This window comes from Nelumbo nucifera, chromosome 7 (genome assembly GCF_055504915.1).
Source record: "Nelumbo nucifera cultivar China Antique chromosome 7, China Antique-T2T, whole genome shotgun sequence".
In the NCBI taxonomy this organism is placed as follows: domain Eukaryota; kingdom Viridiplantae; phylum Streptophyta; class Magnoliopsida; order Proteales; family Nelumbonaceae; genus Nelumbo; species Nelumbo nucifera.
The window spans coordinates 17,988,228-18,007,531 of NC_142655.1; the positions used below are offsets into that span (position 1 = coordinate 17,988,228).

General features: G+C 37.8%; 1 protein-coding gene across 3 annotated transcripts in view; it reads left to right on the forward strand.

Moving 5' to 3' along the window:
* LOC104607867 (DNA damage-binding protein 1-like) overlaps window positions 1-19,304 on the forward strand; it is a 75,919-nt gene that overhangs the window by 48,438 nt on the left and 8,177 nt on the right. For all 3 annotated transcript variants that reach the window (XM_088891579.1, XM_010273625.3, XM_088891580.1), the window contains 5 exons: window positions 3,745-3,945; window positions 4,066-4,281; window positions 7,149-7,259; window positions 8,933-9,208; window positions 10,765-11,039. In XM_088891579.1, coding sequence (XP_088747705.1) covers window positions 3,745-3,945; window positions 4,066-4,281; window positions 7,149-7,259; window positions 8,933-9,208; window positions 10,765-11,039 — 1,079 coding nt within the window. The remainder of the gene's footprint in view (window positions 1-3,744; window positions 3,946-4,065; window positions 4,282-7,148; window positions 7,260-8,932; window positions 9,209-10,764; window positions 11,040-19,304) is intronic.

A 19,304-nucleotide genomic window follows, 5' to 3' on the forward strand; every position in this document is an offset into this window, starting at 1 on the left:
AGGGGAGGTAACATTTCGTGCCTCCTGGCCCTCCTCTTAGGGTGAATGTAAACTTCCTTTCTTATTAATAAAATCTTTATTCATTTATCAAAAAAAAAGAACAACACCAGTGAAATGCAGGCAAAAATCTGGCATCTCTAGTTTTCTCCAAATCCAATTAATCTAAGCAACTCCTTCAAAAAACCCCACTCCACATGATCATATGACACTTCGAGATCAATGTTGCAAATTAAACCAACTTCTCCACTTCTTATTCTTGAGTCTATATGTTCACTAGCTGCCAACACACCATTCAAAACTTGTCATTTGAGTAGGCCTTACTACATGATGCAAGTATGCAACAGTGTCTTCAACCTCTTTGGACAATAGTGATACCTTTTCTATGATCTTGCAAGGGCTAGAAATTAGACTAAGGGGCTCTTTGATAGAGGCTCACTGAAGTTGCTGAACTGGATGAATTATTACTTTGTCCTTCAGTGGATAAAATATCTAAATGATAAAATATTCATGGGTATAGTAATTAAACCAATTTCAGCTTTGGCTGTTAAGGTGTCCACAACATCCTTAACAACTTATTCACTGTTCACTAACAGGCAAGACAATAAATCATTCAGTGCAGTTGGTATCGAATGTCCCCTAGTTGGTCTGACATCCTTCACTTCTATGGCACCATCAGCATTTGGAATTAAAGAAACAAATGTTGCATTTTCAGTTTTCCCTACATCTTATGTATAGAATGCTCTCTAAATATATATTTTTTATTAGTAATGGTCAAGTTTTTATTTATTGATGTATGTAAAGAATCTGTAAAGGTGAGTATATTGCCAATTATTTTGGGATTACTACTGCTGCTGACCCTTTGCTTTTCTCTTCTTTCTTCGTTATAAATCATTTGGGGAATTAAACCTCAAAATAGCTGATGTCTACAGTCTACCTACGCCCTGCATTTCTGGTGCATCAGCCACAGTATTGGCCCTATTCTTGAAATAATAAAATAACAAGGCATACTATTGGCTGATCTTGATGTCTGCCTGTAGTTGACACCCAACTTCCTTCTGATGTCACAAACTTCATTTTTATAATTCAATGAACACACGTCGTCATTTAAGATGCAACCTACATTAACATGGGAATTGCCTTCCATCATCATATTTCTAAAGTTTAGGAATTTAGCAATCATCATTCATTGTTGGATTGCCATCAGTTCTCCCATTGTAGACTCACCATACTTGATGGGTCCAGAGAACAATGCTAGCATATGTTCCTCATAGTTTCTAATAATACTCCTATTCCTGAATTGGATTACCAAGATTGAAACCATCAAAATTCATCTTTATCATATTGTAATGAGGCTGAAAATATAAGATAGGTTATGGCCTTCTAGTTGTGGAAGGACTCACTACAATTTGCCAATTCGTAATGATACCATGAATGACAAAAAGGGAGAAGGCATCTAACAAATTCACCCAAGGAGAAGGCATCTAAATCCAATGACCAATTTTGCAAAAACATCTGCTATAATAGCTTCCTTTGTTTGGATCTTATCTTTGAATGTTCTGACATTCTTTCTTCTCAAATGTATCAAAACGTGGTTGCTCTAGCACATTTCCACAAATCTTGCCTCTTGTTATGTAGGGTAAAGGAAAGAAGAGCTTTAGCTTTTTATCGAGACTATTGGGAGATATTGAAAGATGGGTTGTGTGAGATTTTTAATGAGTCTGCTAATAGGTCTTCTATAAGGCTAGGTATCAATCCACTTTTCTATCTCTAATTCTGATAAAGAAAGATGATATCCACCTTAAGGATTTTAGGCCTATAAGTTTGGTCATGAATATTTACAAATCTATCATAAAAGTCCTATCCTAAAGGTTGAAAGTTCACTCCCATCCATTATTAGTCGGTTTCAAGGAGGTAGACTCTCCCTTGATATTTTGAACCATTAATTCAGGCATCTATAAAGGGAGATGAAAGGTATTTTCAATGTTATAAGAGCTGCAGTTGTTTGGGTTCCAAGGTCTCCAATGCTTTGGCAGATACTCTAGCAAAAAAAGGGGCAATGAGGAATCAGATATATTGGGGCCTACTTCCCGGGGAGGGACGGGGGAGTCATAAAAGTTCTGTAACAGGATATGTTAGATATGGTTAACCACAGTTAACCATTACTATGGGTCTTTTTATGAAAACTCCTTGTAACAATCTAATTTTTATCAATAAATCAGTACTGTCACTTTTCATAAAAAATACTTTCCAGCTCTCTAGATGGCCCTTCTTTATCAATTAATATTCCCAAAATAATAAACATTCCAAGACAAATTGATCTTTTAACTTTGACAAATTTTCACCAATATGAGATCATCTCTACCTTGCACCTGAAAGTTTGGCCACCCATGTTCAAACTCTGAGAACTCTAGATGCCCCAGTTACAGGTTTCCAAATATAAATGATTTAGGTCTGTACATATTAAAGAATCTTCTTAATAGTATTGCATTATAATCAGATAGAAAATTCATGGAAACCTCTTGAATCAAAGCAGAACGATTCATGTTCCAACCCCCATCAAATAAGTATAGGGCTGTCAACGGGTCGGGTCTGGGTCCAAACCAGCTGGAACCAGAACAAACCCAACATGAAGTGTTGAGGACCCGGACCCGATAGGGTCTGTAATTTTTGGACCCGACCTGACCCAAACCGATTGGTTCTCGGGACAATCGGGTCTGACCTGACAGACCCGATTATAATAAATAAAAATAAATATTTATGTTTAATATATATTATATTATATTTATTTATTTATTTAATATATTATACATTATATATATTGGGTCGGGTCTGAATTGGTTTGGGACTAGGTGGAACCGGTTCCAAACCGATAGTCATCTGGACCCTATATCAGGACCCAGAACCGGCCCAATCGGCTCGGGTCCGTCGGGTCAGACCTGACCCATTGTCAGCCCTAAATAAGTATTTATCCATCCTAAGGTGAGTTTACCCAACACTATGTGAAAGCAGCTGCCCACCAAAGGAAGACTAATCAGTGCATTAACTCCCCAAAACTCCTCATAGACCCTTTAGACTCTCCCTTCTCTTCCTCGTTGATTTCATAAAGCCATCCTACAATGTCAAAATCCCCCTGCCTGCCCTTTCAAACACTGTGGTGATTGGTGAGTTCACATTTGGTGTGAAAGTTACATTTCCATTCAAAATCCCCTCACTTTTGTTGCCCCTTTTTTCCCTAAGATTTCTTGCACAGAATTATCTCATTTTGTACAAAATGTTCCTTGGTGCTTTGTGCATGTACATATTTTGACCTACATCATGGTCATCATGCTTCTTGCATTATATGCTATTGTCTATTTAAATTCCTCGTATGCAGTTGTATGGTTTCATCTTAGGTCCGAAAGAAATATTTTTGTTGACTTTTATACCACTGTGGTCAATAAAAAGGTGCCAATTGATTCTATTACTTCTATTGATGGATATAACCCTTTTTATTTGATATTGTTTCTTTGTTACTTCCAATTGGAGCCCAGATGCTTAAGGTGTTACATATTTAGGCACATGCACTCATTTTTAGCCAATTAAGCATTGTACTCTTGCTTAGTACATATTTGCTAAACAAATATTCAGCTTTTTGGGGTTTTGGTTTGAAATTGCACTGTCATTGTTCTTATATTTATCAATTTGATAATCTTGGCCTTCTGCTTGTGTTACCAAAGTTTAATACTAGCAATACTATTTATACAGCTCATAAAGCTAAATCTCCAGCCAGATGCAAAAGGCTCATATGTGGAAGTCTTAGAGAGGTATGTCAATCTGGGGCCTATTGTGGACTTCTGTGTGGTTGACCTTGAGAGGCAGGGCCAAGGTCAGGTTGTAACTTGCTCAGGAGCTTATAAAGATGGGTCCCTTCGCATAGTTCGAAATGGTATAGGGATAAATGAACAGGTAAGGTTATTTGCAGTGGTTTCTTTCTTTCTTTTATGTATCCCTATATTTTTATACACACACACACACATAGACACAGATAGATAGGTCTCTTTACAGTATATAATTGTCTCAATGCAGGCATCTGTGGAACTTCAAGGCATCAAGGGAATGTGGTCTTTGCGATTGTCTACTGATGATCCTTATGACACCTTCTTGGTAGTAAGCTTTATCAGTGAGACACGTATCTTGGCAATGAATCTTGAAGATGAATTGGAAGAAACTGAGATCGAGGGTTTCTTTTCACAAGTGCAAACTTTGTTTTGCCATGATGCTGTGTACAATCAACTTGTACAGGTAGGTTTTCTTCTTGTTTTTCTTTTGATCCATTCTTTTATTTTTGTTTTGAATGTTGGTCTTTCTTTTTGTTTTGTTTGTTTGTTTTTTTATTAATGAGATATGTATAGCAATGTACAAAAAGAAGAAATAAAGCCTCTTGGAAAAGCCTTCTGTCTATACCCAGAATAATAATCCTATTAAAACAAAGTTTCCTTTTAAAATTGCTGAATCTTTTCCCTATCAAAAAGCTGCTAATATTTACACAACTTTGAACCATAGGCCCATCCATTCCTTTGATAATTCTATGTTGTATCTTTTTCTTTTATTTGGTAAGTAACGAAATTTATTAATATAAATAAAAAGTTTCACTCGATACAAGAATCCCTTCTACCAACTCCATTCAACAACCACAGAACATATATCAGCTACCAATCTCCTTGTGAGCCATACTTTCATTCAAGATACGTCTGTTTCTTTGGTTCTAAATGCCCCAGAATTCACAGAAAACTGCAAAAGGAATGGCGCTTCATAACATTTTGGCCTTTCTTCCATCTGGAAGTGAAAATCACATAGGAAAGATCTCATAGGACAAGTTCCGTTGGAGCCTTGGATGCTTGAAGAATACATGCAATGGTCCACTATTTTGTCTTATTTGCATTCTTGTACTTAAAAATATTTTGAAACTTCTATTTATTAAGAAAAATTGAAACTAATCATATATAATATATTAAAAAAATATAATTGTTATATTATTTAAAAAATATAATTTGTATTTATTTATTTATTTGTTGAAGGCAATCCGGGTCACTCTGGAGTCTGGAGTTGGGGTGATATGAGATAAGGAAGGACATGTCTTTGCACTATTCTTGGGGCCAGTGGGAGTGGGGGACTCTACCAGGGCTGAATTGTTTGCACTGTTACCAGGAGTTCAACTTACAAGGGAGCTGAATTTGGTTAACTTGTTGATTGAAGGTGACACTAAGTTGGTAGTGGGATAGCTAAAAGAACTAGAGTCTATAACTTGGTGTCACAGGAATGAAATTAAGAGATCTAATTGGCTAACAAGGAATATGGCATCGAGAATAGAGTGGGTGAGGACTGCCAATGCTTTTACTGATACTCTAGCTAAGCAAGGGATGAATAGGGATCAATTGTATTGGGCTAAGTTGTAATTTGTAATTTTTATCTAATGTGATGGGATAGGTCGCATCTCGCACCTCTTTTAGCATTGCTTGTAATTGTTTTACCTCTATTGATTATCTTTCTTGATTAATACATCAAAAAAAATATATATAATTTGTTTACAGCATGCAAACACATGCATAGAGGCACACATACACCTAATAATTTTTTTTCTTACATATCATATAAGAATATAAGAACAAAGGTGATATGCACCGTTATTACATTTCATAATTGTTTTGGGGTTGTGCTTATAACCCATATTATGAAACTTTGGGAAAGGGTGATTGATCAATGACTAAGACATGAAACTAGTTTGTTAGAAAACTAATTTGGATTAATGAGGTCAGCACTTATAATGGATATGGCATTAATCAGAGCAGAATGGCAAAGCAGGGTTCATGGAGCCAACTCCATATAGTTGGAATCAGGCTTGGATGATGAGGATGTATGAATTAACTAGACATTCACAGTGTATGTTGTTTGCTGATGATATAGTTTTGATTGGTTCATTGTAAGGCTAAATATGGTCTGAATGCAAATCTAGAAGATTGTAGAGGATGCTTTAGTACCAAAATCTTTCAAGTCAGACTAAAACATAATGCATGTATTGCAATTTTAGAGAAATATTAGTAACAGTAGCAGCGCAATTAAAATGGTGATCAGGAGATACCCCAAATTAGCAACTTTTGGTACCATGGATCAATTATTCGTAACGAGGGAGAAATTGAAGAGAGAATTGGTTATTTATTAAAGGATTTAAAACTCTTTTTGAAAGAAAAATATTTTTGCTTACTTTCCAAAAGCATTTTCAATCCTTCAATAAAAATGGAGCCCTTCTAGAAAGTAAGGGTTCCATCCTCCATAATGAGTTTTCTTTTTAATTTTTTTAGTCAAGAAAAAAGAGTTGAGGTGTTCAAGGAAACAAATGGTAGGGTGGTTTAAGGTAATTTTAAAAATATAGGTCTAAGCTGAATGTGAATCAAATGTGATTTTTTGGTGTTCAATTTTAGAGAAATATAATGCTGTAAATCTGTAAGATCTCCTAGAAGAAAGACCTAACATGTTGATAACTTTTATAGAGTTCTCTGTTTTAATGTAGTTTGTGTACATCATTGAGGTGACATTGCCAAGTCATACATTACACATATACATGTTCTTCCCTTTATCAATGAAAGTATGTTCTACTTGTTCAAAAAATAAGCAAATTCTGTGCAAGCAATAAACTGATGTGCCTGCACAATGGCAGTTCAGTGATCTATTAATCCATAGTGGTTTATTTGTGTATGATGTTCCTTTTTCTTTTTATTTTTTTATAGCTTTCCTCATTATACTCGGTTCAGTGATATTTCTCACCTTGTAAGCCTAGTAAATTATTGTAGCAGAGCATATGGAACTTGATGGAGTGGTATTAAAAGGATTTCTGTAACTGACCCCAGATAAATGGGACAAGTCTTGATTGATTTACCTGTGATCTGTGACATTATTGGCTGTAATAGTGTTGCTGAGCTTATGTCATTGGAAGTTTTGTTGTATGTAATTCTTGTTAGATATAAATCAGTGGTTCTCCTCTGTTTATCAGTAAATATGATCCATATCTTTGCACTGTTGTCTTTGTTGCAAATTATTTTAGCTTGAGATAATCTGGCTCTTAACAGTTGTGTAAAAATTAATCCTTACAAAATAATCCCTCATCATGACAGGTCACTGCAAGCTCTGTACGATTGGTCAGTTCTACATCTCGAATGCTGCTTGATGAGTGGAAAGCCCCTTCAGGATTTTCAGTTAATGTTGCTACAGCTAATGCAACTCAGGTTCTCTTCAAACTTTTTTGGTTGATAATGAGTATTGAAACATATATGTCTGTCAAATGTCTTCACTTTGGGGGTTGCTGTGTCTGACACTATGTTTCAACATATGATACTTGTTTTTGTTTCAACATTTAAAGGCCTATGCATGGGTCTGTAAACGGATTGGGTTCAACATAATGCAAATCCAATCTGATTAATGAAAAGGTGAATCTGAACCCAATCTGAAATCTGATTGGATTTGAAGATCCTGGATCGGATTCAAATCCTATCAGAATTGGATCAGATTTGGATTTAATCGGACTCCACTTCATTTTAAAAAATAAAAATAAAAAGTTAATTACTTTTATAAATTATATATAATAAATAAATATAAATATGAAATGTTGAATTTATTATATATATAATTGGATAAGATGCAGGTTTTAAAATTTAAACGAATATCCAATTATGTAAACAGATCATCCAAATGCAAGATAATCAGATTGGATATTGGATCAGATTTCGGACTTTTGGAGTCAGTTGACAGTGCTACCTGTGCATAACTATTCTGTTGTTTTTTTTCCTGGATTCCATACTGTACATGCACATACACCCACCTATCTGTATGAGCAATTTAAAGACATCTCCTTATATTATGTGGTCGAAAGATGATATCAATTACAAAATCATGATCAACCAGATATTACTTAGATCCTTGACCTTGACCTCATAGCCATTGGAAATTGGGATGTGGCAATGGGTTCTGGCTCTCCAATTGGTGTTGTTTCATCTTCAATTCATCTGAGTTGACCATTTATTGGACAGTATCGATCACTGGATTCATTTATTGATTGTGAGAGAAGATTGAACATTTCACTGTTTGTTTCATAATTTTTTTAGTAGGGAACTCAAGGTTTTATTGATGACATAGTTGTCAAGGAGTCTAGGTGATTCTGGGGGACAGGCAACACCCGGGTGATGTGAATGTTGTAAAATGAAAAACTAAAATTTTCTTCTCTTTATTGAGAACATTAAATTTCCTCTCAAAACATGGAAAATCATTGCCTTAGGACAATAGTGTTTCTAACATATTAATTTCAATGATTTTATAAACTATATTACTATAATAAGTATATAATCAAGCAATTTCATATCAATTTAGCAACTATAAAAGGCTATAATTATACTTTACCTTTTCTCAAAAAAAAATGATAAAATTTGAGAGTAAGCAAAAGGGGGAAAAACGAGGGTGAAACAGCTCTTATATTTAATGTAAGAGAGAGAGAGAGAGAGCACATAAAAAGGAAAAACACTCTTTATGCTTCTTTCTCGCTTCTAAAACCCTTGGATCTTTTAAATTTCAACAGTAAAACTTTAAAACAAAGTATAAATTATATATTGTATATAACAAAATATACAAACACACGTATTAGTAAGATGAAGCAATATGAATGATATTTTAGTAGGGCACCTGCCTAGTCATTTTTGTCACCTAGACAGGTGCCTTGTTGCTACAAGTCAAGGTGTTCAGGCTAGGCACCCAGCCATGGACGCCTACACAGCACCTTGACAACTATGTTTAATGTTTCTCTTTTATAGTTTATTTTGTATTAATTGATGGGGTATTATTTGAAATTTGGGTGATTTCTAACACACTGAAAATGTTAATTGAATTTTGGTTTTCTAATTTCCTACAGGTTTTACTGGCTACTGGAGGTGGTCATCTAGTTTACATAGAAATTGGTGTTGGAAAATTGACAGAAGTAAAGCACATACAGTTGGAATGTGAAATATCTTGCCTTGACATAAACCCTGTTGGTGAAAACCCTAACCACAGTCATCTAGCTGCAGTTGGAATGTGGACTGATATCAGTGTTAGGATATATTCCCTTCCAGGTCTGGATCTCATCACAAAAGAGCATTTGGGAGGAGAGATTATTCCTCGTTCTGTCCTTTTATGTGCCTTTGAAGGGGTATGCTTGTATTTAACTTTGCTCTCTTTCCAAATTTTATGGAATTGGTTCTGTTAATGGATGTTATGATACAAGATGTGACAAGTGTTGGAAACTTGGAGTACATTATGGATGGTCTATCAAGGTGCATATCATTCATGGGGCACATGCATTTATCTATGATCCATACCAGAAAGGTCCTTTCTAGGAGATCTTACAAGCACAAAACCAGCCTGATTGAATGGTTGTTACCCTCTATTGAATTTCAACCCTTTATAGGGATGGCAAATGCAAAACCTAGCGCTGTGTTTGGATTGGGGCAGAAACAGAAGTCTAGCACAAAAGGATTTCCACTTTCTATTACCTTTAGGAATCACTTTTCAGTTATAAAATATAGCCTGAGCAGAATTCTAAAAGCAGCAGGTTCTTTTGCCACATTCTCCTTTTTTGATAAATAACTTAAATTCATTTCATTAAATCATAAAATTGAAGTACAGTATAATGCAACAAGGGAGAGAAACAGGCTTTCTCTGCCCCTTCAGATTGTTAAAATTCTTCTGAAAACAAATTATTCCTGTTCACCCCTTGTTTAGCCAGATTATCAGCCACAGCCCACAGCATTGCTGACCTTGGTACCCATTTCACCTGCACCTGCATTCCAGTAGTCCACCACTTGAACTTCTTGATTTCATCTTAAATGTCTATTAGAGCTCTTTTGTTCTTTTAACCAGCCCACAAGCACCTTGGTATCCCCTTCAGTTACTAACTTGTCCTCATTTTTCTTGCCTTTTGAACCCCTTGAATCAAAGCCAACCATTCTGCTCTTAGGGAGTCCCCAACCCCCATTGGCCCTGAGAACATATTCTTAATAATAAGGCCCTTTTCATCTTTAAAGGCTCCCCCTGTTCCTGAGGGTCCTAGCTTTCCCATATTACTTCATCAAAGTTGAATTTGATGCATTTTTTTTCTGGCAGAGTCCACATCTTGGACATTATTTTAATTTTTGTGTCAACCACTTCCTTCCACCTCCTAAGAATATCATAAGAAGATTAAGAGGAAAAAGGGGCATGTGCTTTTTATCCAATGTATAACTCTAATAGTGACACATTCTATGACAGCCTTCAAAGATCTTTCCCTCTTTAAAAATTCTAGCATTCCTTTCCTCCCATATGGTCCAAAACACTGCTGCTCTTGTTGCCCTGCACAACATCCTATCTCTCTTCTTTGGCCAGCTGAAGATCAAAGGAAAGGAGGAGCATTGTTCCTTGGCTTTAGCAGATAAGATGTTCATAGTTCTGGTTCAAAACCCAACGATTCCTAAAAGGGAGGACTCCTTTTCAATTTCTACTTCGCCATATCGGAAAACAGCCAAAGTTGATGAGTCAGATGAAATTAGTCGATTTGCAGTGCAAGAATTCTCATGGGCTAGATCAGAATGATTGATGGCCAAAACTTTCATGTGTGTCATTTGCACCACTTTAGTGTTAGTAAAGCATTTTTACAGTATCTGGTATAGATTTGCACCTCTGGTGTTTCCATCATTTTGTCCTCTAATATGTGTCTTTTCTTTTCCTCAGGTTTCTTACTTGTTATGTGCCCTTGGAGATGGACATCTGTTCAACTTTTTATTGAACATGACTACTGGTGAGTTAACAGACAGGAAAAAGGTTTCTCTTGGGACCCAGCCTATTACACTACGCACTTTCTCCTCCAAGAGTACCACCCATGTATTTGCTGCTTCAGATAGGCCAACTGTTATCTACAGTAGTAACAAGAAGTTACTCTACAGCAATGTAAATTTAAGAGAAGTTAGCCATATGTGTCCTTTCAACTCTGCTGCTTTCCCAGACAGGTATAGAAAATCTATTTGTGATTTCTATCTTACGTAAGGAAAATCTAAGATGAATTCTGGACCAAGTAGCTATGCATGTTAAATGAGCTAGTCACCACTTAGGAAGCTTTGTACAGGGATATTGATCTTCATATTCATTTTAATATTGGATATCTCATTGGGAGAATGGTAGAATCAATCAGTTATATTTTGGTCATGGACCCCTTGTCATAACATTTTCATGTAATACTGTTTACTGCTATCTATTTATATGCATGTTATATGTGTTATATGTATTTGTATGAATTTATGATATAAGCTTGCTTCAAAAGAGACAAAATTTTGTATGAATTTATGATATAAGCTTGCTTCAAAAGAGACGAAGTTTTGTATTTATTAATATCATCATCATCATATCAGTGTCATATCAGTGTCATCTTTAGTATTTATGGCTAAAAATTCTCTCTCTTCTGAACTCCCTTTATCAGAGTGTCACCTTTTGGCTGTTCCCAGCTCCTCCTTATTGGTTAAGTACTCTTCAAATACTACATGCAAGCATAGGCTTCACATACAAAAAAAAAAGCAAAAACCCACTCAAGAAAGAGGATAAGAATTTGCACTGTACAAAAAAAGATCCCTTCCCACCCCAGCTTTAGCTAAAGCATCACCAGAATGTTTAAGTTTCTAGGGATCCATCTGAAGCAGTATTGAATAGAAGCTGAAATGTCATGAATTTCTTGCAAGAAATGAGGAAGCCTCCAAGGGCCTGCAGTCTTTTTATCCCAACTGATAGTAATTCTGGAATCACCCTCAACTAAAAAGGGAGTCATCCTACAGGGATTTAGAAGGCTGGAGACCAACCAACAGAGTTTGAGCTTGAACCTCTGCCTCTGGAGCATCTTGAGCGGATACAGAGCCACTAAAGACCCAAAAATGCTCCCATCAGATTTGTAACTCCCATCCAAGCCACCAAAGGAAGATCGGGGGTCTTCTTAAGCCAACATCAAACTTCAAAACGAAAGCACTTTCAGGTCTCAGAAATAAAGGAGAGGAAATCTCAGGGCAAGAAGCTGGAAAGAAATGAAGAATTGCCAACAGGTTTCTGTCCAAATTCCTGTAACTGATACCAGAGAAATCCTTGTCTGATAGCACCCAAGAAAAATTTGAGGCGGCGTCCTTCTTAAACCATCTTCAAAAGAAACCTTTTCTTGAAAATTCTTTTATTTCTCCCTTCCCGTAAATTTCACATGATAATGTTGATAGCTGCATTCTAGAAGATCTTGCCCCTTTTCCCCAGCTTTCTGCCCTTCCATTGACTGATAAACTCACAAACTGAGTTAAGGGGAACCCAAAAGAAGCTACCTTCAAAAATCAGATTGAACAAGAACTGATATAAGCTACGAGACACCTTGCAATTGATTGGAAGATGGTCTATAGATTCCCCATTCTCATAACACAAGCTACTAGACAACAATGCCCAATCCTTTTCTTCTCTAAGATAATCACAAGTGTTAAGCTGACCACAGGAAGCTCTCCATAGAAAGAAAGAGGATCTTGAGGGAGCCGCGGATGTCTATATCTTTCTAATCGGGAAATAGGAGGAAGAGGACCCAGAGACCAGGCTATGGGAGGAGGATTTAGTGGAGAAAAAAAAAAAACATTGGGGGTGATGGACCAGATCAAATTGTCTGGAGTGGAAGAGGAGTGATAAACATTGAAAATCAAAGAAAGCAGGGGGGTTATCTCAGCCATTTCAGTGTTGTTATCAAGAATCCAAGATCTCAATGGAAATTAAAGTTATAATAAAGGCCCTGAGTTTCATTAGAAATAATGGAGAACACCAGGGCTTGTTTGTCATAAGTTAGATGAAAAGGATAGGGAAGGACACACTGAGGGGTGAAGGGCCCCACCAGAGATCAATCCAAAATTTAATTTGATTTCCATTTTTGAGACAGAACCCAAGGAAGGAAAAGGGGAGAGTTTGGATAATACCTTTCCAGGGATTTGCAGCTAGGATCCTATTGAGAAATGAAAAGCTGCCCCTTCCAATGCTACTCCTCCCATATTTACTATGAATGATTTGAGTCCCATAGGGATTCTGGTTTCTTTCGAATTCTCCAAAGCCACTTGCCTAAAAGTGCTTATTTCCTACAGAAATGCAACCAAGACCCAAGCCCCCTTCCTTCTTGGGTTAAACTACATTCCACCCTACCAAGTGATCCCTTTTTCCTACCTCCTCCATTCCACAAGAAGTCTCTCTGAAGCTTTTCAATCTGATTTCTAATTCTTTTGGCACTTTGGAAACCAATAAGTAGTAGCTAGGATGGTTTGGCAAGGAGGCTTTTCAATCTGATTTCTAATTCTTTTGGTACTTTGGAAACCAATAAGTAGTAGCTAGGATGATTTCGCAAGGAGGACTTGATAAGAGTGAGTCTACTTCCTCTAGAAATATAGTATTTTATTCAAGCTTCCAAGTGCTTGTGCTTCTCAACTTTTGTAAAACTGGATCCCAAAATTCAACATTCTTAGGATTACCAACCAAAGGCATGCCAAGGTATTTAGGAGGCCAGTCTTTCAACCTACAGCCAACTGCATTACAGAAATTAATGAGCAACTGATAAGGCATATTAATACCAGTAATACTGCTCTTTAGCCCTGTCACTGCTTCAAAGAATTTCAACACTTTCTTCATGTTAAGCAGGCATCCAACTTGTCTTCAAGAAAGAAAGTTGTGTCATCAGCATATTGAAGATGAGACACATGAATGTTCTCCTTACACTGAACTCTTTAATCAAACCCAAAGCAACAACATTCGGAAGAAAGATATCAAGGATGTCAGCAATCAGGAGGAGGAGCAAGGAGGAGGAGGCATCCTTGACACAACCCTCTTGAGGCCTTGAAAAACCATGGGGGGAACCATTAATGAGAACTGAGAACCAGGCCCCTTGGACACAATCCTTATCCATCTTATCTAAGCATCCCGAAAACCTTTCAACTCACAAACACCTCTAGTCCACTTGATCATCCCTCCCTGTTTTTGACTTCACTGAAATTAGTTATCTTCTCTCAAAAAAAAGATCCCTTCTTTCCTTTCTTTCATGTAACTAGGATACTCTCTACATCTACAGTTTGTCTTCTTTTTCTTGATAGATATTGTGAAATTTTATTAAAAATTAATAACAAGAGAATACAAGCTGTAGAGAAGATGGGCCGAAAGTAGTACAGAACAACCAGAAATTTTCGGACACTTCAACAGTCCAAACACATAAGAAAATAACCCAGAAATCTGAGCACAATTTACAGTTTCGAGCTTCAAACCAGAACCGAGCTGTTCCCCTTCCTTTTTTTTTCTCTGATTCTTCTTGGTCACCGAACCACTTCTCCAAGAGATTCTAGTCTTGGGCACTTCCAATAACCTCCAAGAATCAGGCAACACGAGCCTAAGCTTCCAGCCCTAGAATATTGAAGTTTAGGCCTGCTCTGATACCATGAAGAAAACTGAAGAGAGGAGATCTTGAGAGTTCGGCAATGAGGGTTTGAGAATGAGAGTTTCGAACCTACTCTCTCTCAGCACCCTAACACTTTTTTATTAAGATAGATTTGAATAATTACAAGGAGGCCCTTAGTTGGGCAAGAAATTACAAAGAACTTAATATAGACAGGATGGGCCCAGAATAAGGCCCATTACAGAAAAACATAAATAACAAGAAAGAATAAACAGCCTATGGGCCATTCGGCCCATCATGTAACCACTTCTTGAAGGCTGAACTCAGTGTATTGCCTTCTTGTGGTCGGCTGAACTCAGTTCTTGCTCGTCCTCATTCAGTATACTTGTAGAAGTCATCTGGAATCATATTTGAAGTGGTTACATGATGTACTCAAAGTTTGAAAACAAAAGTGGTGCTGAATATGGACTGGTTTAGGGGACTCCAAGTGATTCCTTATTGACTGTGACTACAGTCAAACTAGATGGAACTAATTATCTGGCATGGTCACAATCAGTAAAGATTTATGTATGTAGTAGAGGAAAGTGGGGGTTCATTTCCGGGAGTAAGAAGGCTCCCCCAGAAGATGATCCATCCTACGAGAAGTGGATGCAAGAAAATTACACTGTCATTGGGTGGCTTGTGAATTCAATGCAACCACAAATTAGCTAACACTACCTATGGATGAATTCAGCAAAGGAAATTTGGGACAGTGTTGTAGAAACCTATTCCCAAAAACTCAATGTGGCCCGAGCATATAAATTGAGAAGTGATGTAAAGAATTTAAGGCAAGGGGAGAAGCCTCTAGCTGTGTATTTCTCAACCCTGAAATCTCTATGGCAAGAGATTGACCTAATAGAAGTTGTAACTTGGGACACCACCAATGATGCAGAGACCTACAAAAAATTGGTTGAAAGGAACAGGGTTTTTGAGTTCTTAACTGGACTAAACCCAGAATGTGATATTACAAAACAAAATATTCTTTCCAAGGAGTGTGTCTCATTGTCACAAGCTTATGCATTGGTGAGTAGTGAAGAGAGCAGAAGGGCTGTCCAAGTTCAAGGGGCTGATATTAGTGATCACTTTGCCAATATGGGGGTTAAACCTAAAGGGAATGCTGGAACTTTTGGTGGCACAGGAAAGAAAGAAGTTATATGTGAGTACTGCAAGAAGCCGAAGCACACCAACAACAAGTGTTGGAAATTACATCCTAATCTTGTTCCCATTCGGTTTCAGAAAAAACATGATAGTAAAAGATCAGGAAGTGCAAATGTAGCTGTCGGGACAGATAGTGAAGAGATGTCTGCTTCTGCACAGTTGGCAGCCATGAGAGCAGAATATGAAAAGTTTGGGAAGATGATCAGTCAGCTGGGTGATGTGACTTCTCCTTCCAACCCTTCAGGAAATTCTGCTTCTTCTGCATTTGCTCATTCAGGTATAAGGGCTTCTGCCAATCATGCTACCACTTCAGGTAATCTCAAGATCCCTTGGATTATTGACTCAGGTGCTTTTGACTATATGACCAATCTTTCTACCTTGTTTGTTTCATATGACTTGCTTCCTAGACGTGATAAAATCACTTTAGCTGATGGTTCACTTGCCCCTATCTCTGGTAAGGGAACCATCAAGGCTACGGATTCCTTGTTCCTACCTTCTACCCTTCATGTACCTAAACTAAATACAAATTTGTTGTCTGTAAGTAGTTTAACCAAGTCACTAAACTGTTGTGTAACATTTTTTCCTTCCTACTATGTTTTTCAGGTTCTGGAGTCTCAGAAGGTGATTGGGAGTGGCCATGAGGCGAACGGAATATACCTTTGCTTGATACTCCAGGACAATGCACCGATCATCTTGGGAATGTTGCTCTCGGATCTGTTTCTTCAGAGTCTGTTAGTCGGATTATGTTGTGTCATCGTCGTTTTGGTCATCTGTCTTTTTCTGCCTTGAGTCATCTATTCCCTGAACTGTTTAAGGGAATTAGTTTGTCCAGTCTTCATTGTGAGTCTTGTGAATTGTCAAAGCATTGTAGAAACAATTATCCTTTGAGCAATAAAAGATCTTCTGTTCCTTTTAATATTGTGCACTCTAATGTGTGGGGGCTTTACCACTTACCCTCCATGGGTGGCTACAAATATTTTATCCTGTTTATTGATGACTTTTCTCGGTTCACTTGGATATTCCTGATGAAATTCTGTGATGAAGTTCCAAGACTTGTAAGACAATTCCATGAATTTGTTCTAACCCAATTTGATACCAGGATTAAAATCTTCAGATCTGACAATGCAAAAGAATACTTTGAGAAGAACCTATCCTACTATTTCTCTGACATGGGGGTTATTCATCAAAGCTCATGTGCTAGGACCCCAGAATAGAATGGGGTTGCTGAGAGGAAAAATAGGCATATTGTTGAAGTTGCAAGAAGTATCTTATTTGCCTCACATGTTCCTACAAGGTTTTGGGGTGATGCTGTTCTTACTGCTACCTACCTTATAAACCGTATGCTATCCAGGGTTTTGGGGTTTAAGTCTCCCTTCAATCTCCTTCATCCGGACAAGGACCTTTTTCCTGTTCCTATTCGTGTCTTTGGCTGCACCTGTTATGTACATGTTCCAAGTGTCCAAAGGCATAAATTTGAACCCAAAGCTCAAAAGTGTATCTTCCTTGGTTAGTCCCCCACACAGAAGGGTTATTGTTGTTTTGATCCAAAGACTGGCACTCGGTATGTCTCAATGGATATCACCTTTGATGAGCTTTCCCCCTTTTATGGTTCCTCTCTAAAAGGACATTGTCTACAGGGGGAGGATTTGTCACAGGTGTTTGCTCTTCCTCTTCCTGTCCCTGTTGAGTCTCTTGATGTGTCTGCTTCTCCTTCAAATGTATCAAGGGTGGATCAGTCATTCCATTCTCCCTGTCCCAGTGTTCTTCCCTCTTTACCTCCTCGTCCTATCCTCAATCCCAAGGTGTATCAAAGGCAAAGATCCAGAAATGTGCAGGTTATTTCTTCTACAATACATGAGCCTCATACACTTCTAGTCACAGAAGAGACAACAGGTACTGTTTCAGCACCTTTGGAGTCATCATTCCCTGACCTTGATATTCCCATTGCTGTTAGGAAAGGAAAACGGAAGTGCACTGCACACTGCATTTCCAAGCACTTTTCTTACAGTTTGCTCTCACCTTCATACTTTGCCTATCTCTCTTTTGTTGCTTCTAACCCTATTCCCAGGTTTATGTCAGAAGCTCTTAAGATTCCAGAATGGAGGGATGCTATGAGATCTGAAATCGATGCCCTACACAAGAATGACACATGGGAAGTGGTGGATTTGCCTGAAGGGAAGGATCCAGTCGGTTGCAAGTGGGTCTTTACTATCAAATACCGAGCTGATGGCACCATTGAAAAGTACAAGGCCAGGCTGGTTGCAAAAGGCTATACACAGACATATGGGATTGATTATTTGGAGACCTTTGCACCTGTTGCCAAGATGACATCTGTGAGGATTCTTCTATCTTTAGCTGCTCACTTTGACTGGCCCCTTTATCAATTGGACGTGAAGAATGCATTTCTGAATGGTGAATTACATGAGGAGGTCTATATGTCTCTTCTTCCAAGGATGTATGGAACTGATATGAAAGGGAAGGTATGCAGGCTAAAGAAATCCCTTTATGGACTAAAACATTCCCCTAGAGCATGGTTTGAGAGATTTAGAACAGCACTTGTTAACTTATGTGCAGACACAGTCCGTTCATACTCTTTTTGTGAAGAGGAGTGGACCTCTGGCAGTATACCTCATTGTGTATGTAGATAATATTGTAGTGACTGGTAATGATGTTTCAAGAATTCATGATCTAAAATCTTTTCTCCATACAGAGTTTGAGATTAAAGATTTGGAGGAATTGAGATACTTTCTTGGCATAGAAGTGGCTCGATCCAAGGATGGGATTCTTATGTCCCAAAGGAAGTATGTTCTTGACTTGCTCTTTGAAACTGGAAAGATGGGTGCTAGACCAGTTGCTACTCCTATTGATATGAGTCATAAACTCTCAGCCTCAGAAGGGACATTGTTAGAAGACAAAGGAATCTTTCAAAGACTTCTTGGGAAACTTTTGTACCTATGCATGACTCGGCCAGATATTGCATATGCAGTCAGTTGCATTAGCCAATTCATGCATGCTCCCCGAGACACTCATATGGCAGCAACAGAGAGAATCCTATGTTATTTGAAGGGCTTTCCAGTATAGGGTATTCTGTTTGCCAAGCATGGTCATATGAAACTTGAAGCCTACACCGATGCTGACTTGGCCGGAAACATTGATGACAGAAGATCTACTTCTGGGTATTGCAGCTTGGTGGCCGGTAATGTTGTTTCTTGGAGAAGAAAGAAACAATCGGTTGTTGCTCAGTCTTCTGCTGAAGCAGAATACAGGGCCATGGCACATGGAGTTGCTGAATTATTAAGGCTAAAATCATTGATGGAAGAACTTGGGGTTGAATATGACAAGCCAATGATGTTGTACTGTGATAATCAGGCTGCCATCAACATTGCTCACAACCCAGTGCAACATGATAGAACCAAGCATATTGAAGTTGATCGACACTTCATTAGGGAAAGGGTCTCTTCGGGTGAAGTGTGTCTTCCTTTCATCACATCTAAAGGACAGTTGGCAGATTTTCTCACCAAAGGCATTCCCAAGGCAAAACTTAAGCATGATACCAACAAGCTTGACATGATTGACATCTATGCTCAACTTGAGGGGGAGTGTAGAGAAGATGGGCCGAATGGCCCATAGGCTGTTTATTCTT